This window comes from Scophthalmus maximus, chromosome 11 (assembly GCF_022379125.1).
Source record: "Scophthalmus maximus strain ysfricsl-2021 chromosome 11, ASM2237912v1, whole genome shotgun sequence".
NCBI classification, from domain to species: Eukaryota; Metazoa; Chordata; class Actinopteri; order Pleuronectiformes; family Scophthalmidae; genus Scophthalmus; species Scophthalmus maximus.
Genome location: NC_061525.1, coordinates 23,225,937 through 23,236,719, shown reverse-complemented (window position 1 = coordinate 23,236,719; position 10,783 = coordinate 23,225,937). Strand labels below are relative to the sequence as shown.

General features: G+C 41.6%; 2 protein-coding genes across 4 annotated transcripts; one reads left to right on the top strand and one right to left on the bottom strand.

The window, feature by feature from the left end:
* Positions 1 to 1,481: 1,481 nt before the first annotated feature.
* get1 (guided entry of tail-anchored proteins factor 1) lies at positions 1,482 to 4,719 on the bottom strand. Of its 3 annotated transcripts, none has more exons than XM_035621831.2 (5): positions 4,562 to 4,719; positions 3,590 to 3,755; positions 1,982 to 2,049; positions 1,731 to 1,845; positions 1,482 to 1,601 (listed from the first exon to the last, which is right to left on the bottom strand). In XM_035621831.2, the coding sequence occupies exons 1-5, from the start codon at positions 4,649 to 4,651 to the stop codon at positions 1,528 to 1,530; spliced, it is 513 nt and encodes a 170-aa protein (XP_035477724.1). In that variant the 5' UTR covers positions 4,652 to 4,719; the 3' UTR covers positions 1,482 to 1,527. The 3 variants fall into 3 exon arrangements, with proteins under 3 accessions (XP_035477724.1, XP_035477726.1, XP_035477725.1); XM_035621833.1 differs by having other exon boundaries at positions 4,641 to 4,704; XM_035621832.2 differs by lacking the exon at positions 4,562 to 4,719 and adding an exon at positions 4,357 to 4,550.
* Positions 4,720 to 5,335: 616 nt separating this feature from the next.
* si:ch73-281n10.2 (Non-histone chromosomal protein HMG-14A-like) lies at positions 5,336 to 9,231 on the top strand. Its single transcript, XM_035621834.2, has 6 exons — positions 5,336 to 5,552; positions 6,724 to 6,747; positions 7,866 to 7,895; positions 8,010 to 8,054; positions 8,153 to 8,302; positions 8,396 to 9,231. Exons 1-6 carry the CDS (start codon positions 5,535 to 5,537, stop codon positions 8,477 to 8,479), a joined length of 351 nt encoding a protein of 116 aa, XP_035477727.2. The 5' UTR covers positions 5,336 to 5,534; the 3' UTR covers positions 8,480 to 9,231.
* The last annotated feature ends 1,552 nt before the right edge of the window (positions 9,232 to 10,783 follow it).

The window sequence follows — 10,783 nt, the reverse complement described above, 5'->3', positions numbered from 1 at the left end:
CGGTACAATATGTGAACTACGGCTCTGTAGATTCCATAGTATCAGTGACAGAGAGTGTTGCTATGGCTACGTTTATCACGACCCCCATGATCCAGACCTGGAAATTACTAAAATCAAATTCCATACTTTCCTATACTGCGTAGGAAGATTACAATATGTTTTTTTATCGGTCAACTCCCGATTTGCAAAGTGACAATAAATCTTGAAGTTTTTCTTTTTTTTATCTTTTATTTTTTTAAAAAGGCATGTACGTTTTAACAAATAACAACATTTTTTAATAAATATAACGTCAAAACATTCTCACCATTAAGTTAAATTATAAGGACAAAAAAGTAAACAACACTGTATCACTATGTTGCAGGAAATGAGACAGCCAACACAAAAGATGCACAGCACTTTCACAAAGTTGACCTGAGGTCTGTACCACGAAGAGAGTTCAACAGACCCAGGATATGATTTTCTTTATCTGGTTTGACTTAACCTCACATTGACCATCCTGGAAAACCTGAACTACGAAGCTGGATATCAAATGTCTCAGTTAAATCTGGGGTTTCCTGTCGCATTACGGAGTTGTTGATTACAAGCAACATCGTCAGAACCATAAATGAAGTATTTAATATGATACGAAATGAAACGTTGATAAGTGCAGGTCAATTTGGTGGACGTTGTACAACGTGAAATGAAAATAATATGACCCAACAACTAAAACAGAAAAGAACCACTAGTAATATTTTACAAAATTTCAGGTCAGCCTGAAAACATAATGTAAATAATCACAGTTATGTATCAGCTTTACTATCTGTCTGACGATGTGTCACATTCGTTATGTCGTTGTGAAGTACTACACTACCCACAATCCTACAGTGTAAATGACGTCTATGATGGGTTGGAAGTCGTTGGATTTCACTCTTAAAATAATTATGTTCACCGTATATTACGTTTTGCGTTTATTTTACATTTTCCGATTTTCGTTGCTCCGAATAAAATGTTTTATTGTAACGATTCATCTTGCGTTTTATTAATTTGGTTCCAGGCTTAAAACTCTTCATAAGAGGATTTTATGAGACGTCAAAGGAGTGAGTGACTCGATTATAAGCTGTTCTAAAAGTGGGCGGGCGTTACCGCTGAGCTCAATAATTGCTGCATTTTATTATTTGTCACGTTACTTTAAAAATCTCTTTTGTCCCCGACGGGATCCTTTAGAATGATGACTCTGGTTTTTCCAGTGATCTGATTGGTCAGTAGTTGGACCGGTGATTGGCTTTGATCTCTTATCTCGAGCTGTTCAGCATCAGTTACCATGGTGATTTAGAACCAGCTTCGTAAGACGAAAACCCCCCAGAGTTAAACCTGAAGTTACCGTGACAACCAGAAAACCTGTTTCGTAGTACAGAACCTCTGGAGCAGCTGACGAGAGAAAAATAATTAAATATTTGAAAACCAAACTTTTAGCTTTCACTGACAAAATGTTGGGCAATAAGTTAAAGAAAACAATGTGTTTAATGTGAGCGATCGCAGTTTTAATCTCTAGCTGACGGCATGGAGGCCGAGTGTCACCACTTTGTTGCAAACCACCAACCAGCACGTGATTCCCACTCCGCCTGAAAAGAACAAAACACATCCCTTATTATTTTTATTGTCATATTTGAAGTCTCACTAAATAAATTTTATAAAATAGAAAAATCCCTTTCAGCAGGAAGGAACTAATAGTTGAGTTATATCTTGATTACCTGCCACTCCGGTGGGGAAGGCCACGAGACGCTCCACGGGGGCGATCCACCGACTGGGGACCACCGTCACCGGATCGGAGTAATACTTCCATATCAAGGAGATCATCAGGGCAGCCTGACAAAAGTCAAGAGACAAATATGTCGGTACAATAGATGTATTTTACGAGCTCGTCACACTGAAGTTAATGTCAACTTTTATACTAAAGTAGCTCTGTGACGCATCAGTGCTTCTGCTCACAACCTCCACCTACCTGCAGGATGTAGAAGACGATGTTCACGACCCATTTCATTTTGGCTTGTTGTGCCGTTCTGGATTTCACTGCAAAAGGGAGGGAAACCGTTAGACTCAGTACGATGATTTATTGGTGACGACGTTAGCATCCGGGTACTCTGCCCCAGCGCCCGTGATACGTGTTGATCAGACTGAACTGTCTCTTTTGTTTTAACTTCGTTGTGTGAATCACTAAAAAAAAGTGATTCAGAGGTTTTAAAACACGGAGACCTTTTTATTGAAAATTCCTGATTATTCCACCAGGTAAAACCCATCACAATAAAAGTAGAGCTGAAACAGTTAATGAATTAGTAAATTGGCGACTAAATAATTGCCAACTATTTTGATCATCGATTAAGCGATTTAAGTAGAAAAAAAAAAGTCTAAATTCTCTGATTTCGGCTTCTTAAATGTATATATTTATATATTTTCTGGTTTCTTTGCTCCTCTGTGACAGTAAACTGAATATATTTGGTGTGTGGATGAAACAAAACAACATCTTGGTGGTTTGGGGACACAAGATCGAACATTTTCCACCTTTTTATGGACCAAACAACTAATGGATTAATCGAGAATAAATCAACAGATTTATCGATGATGAGAATGATCGTTAGTTGTGGCCCTAAACAGACGACGTATATGAAATATTGATACGCTATATGAAGTAAATCTTTTTGTCATTTTGGAAATTTCAAGAGATAAAACTCCCAGTGAGCAGATTTAGCAAAAGTCTTAAACAGGGAAATTATCTGAAACGCCTGATGTACATTTGTGCATCACTTTTAAATTCTAGTTTTGCTACTTCCTGTCCGTGACACACAAGATAATCCCTAGGGTGCGGGTGATGGACAGCAACAGGCAGCAGCTTTATAGTAAGATATAGGAGGTCCAATCCAAAACCCCGGGCCACTTCGCTGTGGTTGACACGCACAGGTGTGGACGACACTGTGGCGATCATCATATATCTTCCCTTGTGTTGCAAAAACTACAAACGGTGGACGGAGTATCAGGGACACTAAAACGACAGCATCACATTTCTAAAGCTTTTGTCCATTCCAGGTTGTGACTATTTATAGAAATTGTGATTCATATGTAGAAACCACAGTTTGTGATTTTGTTATATGCTGTTGCTCGTTTCATTAAAAACAACCTGTAATAGAAGCTTTTCAAACGGAGTCTGTTGCTACGTTTAACGTGAAAAACTTTGCTCAATGTCCAAACGCAGTGATCAATAATCACCAAATTTCTCTCAGATGTGTTTGTCATAAACACCTACAGCTGTGAAAAAAATCAAACCTGAAATCCTATAATTATGGACGTTATCTTACAATAAGTAACGTTAAGCCCTTTCCCAATAGAAGACCATTGAAAGGAAAAGGCTTAATGTGAGATAATGTCCATAATTATAGGATTTGGGGTTTGATTTATAGACACGTGTAAGTGTTTGTGACGAAGCATATCTGAGGGAAATTTTGTGAGTACTGATCGTTGCTTTAGCATTTTAGAATGTCCCCTGTACTTCATCTTTAGGGCTCCTCCATACTGTCCATCTTCTGCATTACGTCAGTGAACAACTTGTGTTTCTCACCGTGTGTCTTCAGCTTGTCTGTCATCTTGTTGATTTTGCGCTCCAGCCTGGCGTATCGAGCAAACTCATCCATCATGCTGATGGAGGCCTGCTCCTTCTTCATGTCCTGGACCTCGGCCCTCATCTCGCTCTCCTGCTCCGCGTCCTTCTGCACCATCTTTGACAGCTTTGATAGAAGAAGAAATGAACACATTATGTTACTGACAGAACAAGGGGGAGATGTGGTGAACTGTAATGGGAGCTATTGGAGCAGGGGCTCAGTCACACAGCTGCTCGACAACAAAAGGGAGTTTTGGCTAACGGCTAATTTTCTTTAAGCTAAGCTACATGTTAGCTGTGAGGCTAACATGTAAACACATTTACACAACTGCCTCGGGTCACAACAGGCTCTTCAACATCTGAACAACGATGCAGCACAAATGTTCTCTTCCCCCTCCTGTGTGTCGCTACTGAGACGTGGTTGTCGGGGAGACCCCTCCCACGTAGCATCCATCATATATTAGCTAACATTAGCTAAGCTAGGCTAGGCTAGTCAACAGAAGCTGAAAAAAACGCCAACAATCACAACACAGCGGGATCCTTAAATGTGAACAACGATACAGCACAAAATGTTCTCTTCCCCCTCGTGTGTGTCGCTACTGAGACGTGGTTGTCCGGGAGACCCCTCCCACGTAGCATCCATCATAAATTAGCTAAGTTATGCTAAGCTAGGCTATGCAGCAGAAGCTAAAAACGCCAACAATCGCAACACAGAAGCCCCCTCATACCTGAACAACGATGCCGAACAAAATGTTTCCCCCGTCGTGTGTGTTGGTTGTCGCGGAAAGCCCATGTAGCATCCATTAAATATTAGCTAACATTAGCTAAGCTAGGCTAGGCTAGGCTAGGCTAGTCAACAGAAGCTAAAAACACAACGAAACACGAGCAGCGGCTCACAGGTCACATTTCATATTCATCACAGCTGCTACTCACGAAAGAGGAAATGCTCGACAGGAGTGATTTTATGAGGTTGCACAGAAACACCGAGCCCAGCACAAGGAACCACGCGTACCCGGCCGCCATGTTACTTCTTCTTCTCCTTCTTCTTCTTCTTGTTCTCCTCCCCCGCCCCCCACACTCACTCACTCACTCACTCTCTCACACACACACACACACACACACACACACAATATCTCTCTCTCTCTCTCTCTCTCTCTCTCTCTCTCTCTCTCTCTCTCACACTCACTCACACACACACACACACTCACAGCTGTAGTGTGGTGGAGCAGTTTAGTGGAGAACTACAACAAGGGCGAGAGTTACATAACGATGAAGGCCATTCCGGTTATTCTGGTTTATAATATAAACGGTAGGTGCACAGCGTTAACTCCGTGTCCGCGATGTGGTCGTTAGAAAACACGTTGGCACTGCGGCCGGTGGGGAATGAACGTCTGTGTTTTAAATGTTAAGACCGACACAAATCAAGGCAGCACGCTTTTTTTTTTCTTCTTTTTTTTTAAATAAAAAAAAGAATCCTAATTTAATTAGTCACAAACACACACGCCCAGGACTGGGCGCAGTGATTGGCACGAGAGCCTGCCCACACAGGTGAAGATGTTACGGTTCAAAAATGCGCTGCCTCCGCCTCGCGGCCAATGGCGGCGCGCGCGGGGCGGGGCTTCGCGCTTCCCGGCGCGCTGGTAGGACGAGCCACGGCGACGCGCCGAGCGGGGCGGCCAATCCGGTTCGAGCTGGTTGCTGGTGCTGCTCGGACGCCGACGTTTAAGTTACAGACCGAGCTGGAGGTGTGGGCAGAGGCGCAGCCGGACCGAGTGACCCACGCGTTCATTTCGCTTTAGTTCCTTCGAGCGTGAAGAACAAGAGGAGGAGAGAGAGAGAGAAACAAGGCCGCGTTGTCTTTTTGCTTAAACTCGACGCTAAGCAAACAAAAAAAACCTACGCAACAATGGGAAAGAAAAATAAAGTAAGTTGAAACATGCAGCTTGCGTGGAATTTATATACACCCGCTATACGTGCATGCATATCAGTGGAATTCACCGTGTGTTTTGTGTTAAATCGCGCTATTGTGTCGACTCTGTCCACCGTGCACGTGCGTGCGCGCGCGATCCACCTTCGCCGCTCGCGAGCGTCGTGTCCGCGCTGTTGACACAGGGAAGTGGCGCCTTTTTACTTAGCGCGGATTCGCCCCGACCGACTCCGCCGCTCGCACGGTCTCGTCTCTCCACCGAGGAGAATAATAACAATAATGCGACTTAAAAATTGGTCCGCTCGCATTCAAATTCTGTAATTCTGGCTCAGATAATAACGATGTCTTTCACTTTTGTGCCCGAGCCAGACAAAGGGGTGTAACCGGCGTCCGTGTACAGGTTTGCCATTTCTTGCGTAATTGCGCCTGGTTGGTTTCTTTTTGGAATCGAGACGCGACGGCCCCGGTTCGTGCGCACGGACACATCGTGTTCTCTGTTGTAATTATAAAACACATCGTGGAGGTTTTGAACACCCCCTGCCTGCGTGTACTTAAAAAAAAAAAAAAAAAAAAAAAACCCCGACCAGCCCGTCTGATGCGCGTCACCCCGGAGAGACGGTGCAGGAGCCTTTTCTTCCCCAGCGCCATGGCAGCTGATAAAAAAAAAAAAAAAGAACCTCGAGGACACAGCGACACATCTGGCCGCAACTGCAGCTTCGCCGCCATGTCGGGGGGGGGGTGGTGTTTTAATGGCATGATCCGGAGTTTGATCAGATTAACTGTATTTCTTTCTTTCTTGTGGAGCGCGTGTGGGGACGGGAGCCCCCCCCCACCCCATCTCTGTTCTCAGAGGAGCTGCAGAACCACGCGCACTCAACAACTAAAAACTGTCGTTTCATAAATGATAAAGAACTCGTGTGCAGGGAATAAACTTATTGAGCCTCTTTCGTCAACACAGAAACGTGTCCGACCCCCCCACCTCTTTTTTTTTTTTTTTTTTTTTGTAAGATTGCATAATGTCTTTGTGACTTAAGGGGAGGGAGAGGTGCCCATCCCCCCTTTGCATTTCCCACACCCACTTTAGCTCGCTCTCTCATGAATGGTTGTTGTTCCTGCCTCCATTAATTTGCTTCTCCCTTGTTCTCTCCCCCCCCCCTCTATAACACAGAACTCGGATTCGAATGCAGAGGAGGTTGGTACATGCATGTGTCCTACACACACACACACACACACACACACACACACACACACGTGTCTCGATGTCTGTAACTGTCATTAAAAAAGGAACATTTTGTTCTAGTTTCAGTTGAAGTTAATGTGAATGTGTTACTGGAGTTTAAGTGTTGCACAGTTTTGATCCTGCAACTAGAGAAGTTGAGGTCAAAACAAAACATGTCACTCCAGTGAGTTTTATTCCAAACCTGCTCACTTGTTTGAGGACCTGCACCGCCTCTAGGGGGCGCTGGTTATTCTAGTGCAGAATTTTAAACGTTGCCAGTTTAATCATAGTGCCCACACTCTTAAATTAATATTTTAACTATGTGGGGACACGAGGAAATAATTTCCACGAGATGACAGTTAATTTTGGGTCCTGAATACAAATCTTACTTCTACTAAAAAATCCCTACATTACTGCATTTCACCTTTTCCACCAGTGTGACGCTTAGTAGTTAGGCAGGAGAAGTGAACGACAGTAAAAGGTTTTTTTTATTCAGTCACAAAATGTACAACTTTAAAAAAATAATTTTGTCACACCCCTTATTAGCTTTGACTAAAACTTAATTATTAATAATTAGTAATTCAGGAGTTGTATGTATTGTTAATTTAACTGATAAATGCATTTGGTTTAATTTGGCCACTAAATATTTTTTCATACTCGATTAATCTGCCGATTATTTTCTTAGTTGTTTGGACCATATAATGGTGAAAATGTTGATTGTTTCCCAAAACTCCTACATGATGTTTTGTTTTTGTCCACAAACCAAAGATATTCAATTTACTGTCACAGAGGAGCAAAAACTATTCACAGAAAGTATTCACATTTAAGAAGCAAAAAATGACTTTATTCATAAAAGCTACATGAATCGATTATTATAAATAGTTGATGATTAATAAGTAATCAATTAACTGTTATATTTAGCTGTAGTTTGTTTACTTATTTTTAAGTGTTGAGCCCACATTGATTGTCTAGAAATACTTGTTCCCATGTGGAGTAACATTTGTTTCATACTTGATTTTATGGGACAAGGGTTTTTTGTGTATAGGTTCTTTCAAATGACTGAACTTGCATCTCGTTCTGTTTCTCCTCAGCCAAGGAGGAAGTCGAAGCGGTTGTCAGAAGTGAGTTTTTACAAGAAAAAAACATGTCACCTAAATCAAATCATTTTACTATTGTTTTCGATAGTTTAATTGGTATATTGTTGATATGTAATTGTTTTTTCATGTGTTTTACAGAAAGAGACTGAGCCACTGCCGAAACCAGCGCCAGAAAAGACAAAGGTAAAACAAGGACTTTACTGTATCCCACTTAAAATGCAGTTTTTAATCTGTGGCTCATATTTGACCGGTTGATTTATTTGATTTTTGACACGTGATAGGCCCAGCCCAAGGCTAAGAAGGTAAAGGAGACACCAAAGGCAAAGCCAGTGGAGAAAAAAGAAAAAGAACCCAAGAAAAAGGAGGAGGAGGAGGAAGAAGAAGAAGAGGAAGAGGCGCCAGCAGAAAACGGAGAAGCCAAAGCTGAGAAGGTAAATTAAAACATGACTCTGACATTTGCTCATTGTGAATATAAACGAGGACGAGATGACTGAAGCGTGTTTTCTTTCCCCGTCCTCCACCAGGCCGCGGCCGCAGAAGAGGCCGACGACAAGGAGGAAGATGAGGAGGAGGAGGAGGCCGGCGAGGAGGACAAAGCAGCAGAGTAGTACTACGACCGCAGAACACTCAGTTGCCATATGGTCCCCGACTCCTCCTTCCTTGTACAATGCAGATAATATTTTATCTATTTTCTTAAGACAGCAGTGTTTTTAGGGATGTGATTTGCAAAAAAAAGCTTTTTAAAGAGTACTACCGATTTCTGTGAAGGGAAAAGTTTGTGGGGGGTTTTGTATTATTTTTTTCATTGTACCTGTGTTTTTCGGCCTCTCCGACTTCTTATTTTGCCCTTTATGTTGTTGTTGTTGTTTTAGGTTGTAGTTTTCTGCATGACCCCGCAGTCGTGTCTTATCTATCATGTCGATTTGATGTTCGGTTCCTGAGACATTCCTGGTTTTCGTCTCGAGGGAATTTTCGTGACCTGTACTGTTTTTTTTGTTTTGGAGTTGAAATACATCATGATGTGTTTGATAGGAAACAAGACGACGAGAGTTGTGTTTTAAGCTCAGTAACATCTTGTTCACGCTCACTAGTACTGGCATTCACTGTGCTGACTTGTTTTGTTTTTTCTCTGTCTTTCTGTGATGGTACATTCGAGGACAGTTTAAATTCTCACCTGTTAGTGTTGATCATACTTGCTGTGGTTCGTCCTTTTAGAAACAAAAAAAACTGTATTTTCACTTCGGCCTACAACATGTCTGCCACAGGTTTGTGGATATGTTATATGTGGTTTTTTGGGGGGTTATTTCTCTACTAATGTACAGTTTCATTCTTTAAAAAAAATAAAATGAAAATAAAACAATTTTTTTTTCTGTATAAATGCTTATTTTCCATATTCGTATCTATTTTAAAGATACATTTGTCAGGGACAACAAACAAACATTGTAACAGGTTACAATGCCAAGATACATGTGTTGCATATAGGGTTTCTAGCCAAGGCTAATTTGCGACCATTGTCCCATGTACTTAGAAATGATCATAACATATCCATACCAAAAGTACAGTTAAATTAGGCACAATAATGAGCCTATCATCATTCATCTGACATCTATTCCATTCTGTGTACGAGGATTAGTTGATACCTAAAAATCCATTATTGCTGTCTCACATTGGCAACAAGATGAGTTCAGTTAACCTGAAAGTTAATAATTGTGTACATGTCTTCGAAAAGTGGCCTTTTTAAGAAATCTCTGCAGCTCCGTCCTTAATTAATCTTGGAAGGTGGATGTGGATAATTCCCAGAGGTCGGCAGGCAGAGCGCTGCTGCTGCTGCGCCCAGCCAGTTGATATCTGAACAATATTACACTGCAAAAAGTACAATACTGTATACAGCCATCATGATGGTGGACCTGGAAAAACACCAAACTAGTTTGTGATTCAAGACATTTGTGGGACTAATGAGACAGTGTTGCTTTATTATTATTACAAATATTGAGACATAAAACTACTACTGGCCAAATCTCCAGGTGGTGCACATTTAAATGAATATTCATATTTTAATATTAAAGAAGATAAGATCATCATTTACTTGTGCGATATGGTGAGATTCGCCATGTGAAAGCAGCAATGGCGATAGTAACATGTAATATAAACACAAGAATATATAAAGTACATTAAAAAAAAAATTCAATGTAAAACCGATTATAGGCTGCACGGTGGTGTAGTGGTTAGCACCTTGGCCTCACAGCAAGAAGGTTCTGGGTTCGAATCTCGGTTCAACCAGGGCCTTTCTGTGTGGAGTTTGCATGTTCTCCCCATGTATGTGTGGGTTCTCTCCGGGTTCTCCGGCTTCCTCCCACAGTCCAAAGACATGCGGAATGGGGTCAGGTTCATTGGAGACTATAAATTGACCGTAGGTGTGAATGTGAGAGTGAATGGTTGTCCGTCTCTGTATGTGGCCCTGTGATAGGCTGGCGTCCTGTCCAGGGTGAACCCCGCCTCTCGCCAAATGTTAGCTGGGATTGGCTCCAGCCCCCCACGACCCTTCAATGGATAAAGTGGTAGACGATGAATGAATGAAAAAAAGCGATTATATACTGTGTGAACAGACTAAACAGGATTGAAAATGCACATAAAGACAGTGAGACCACATTGTACCAGCCACCTTCAAGAGGGCCTGTATGATTACTTTGATGAAGTAATATGATATGATAAGTGTGATGAAAAATTTGTCGAGCAAGTTTGGCAACCTTCTTATATGACGTCATGTGCAGAACACATGACCTTGCTCGATAAAAAAGGGGGGAGGGGGGTTTGATAACTTACTTGTATGTTATGTTTTTTTAAAAAAATCAAAATTTTAATGTATTTTAACTAGTAGGATTGGTAATTGTGTCAGTGTCTAATGTTACAGT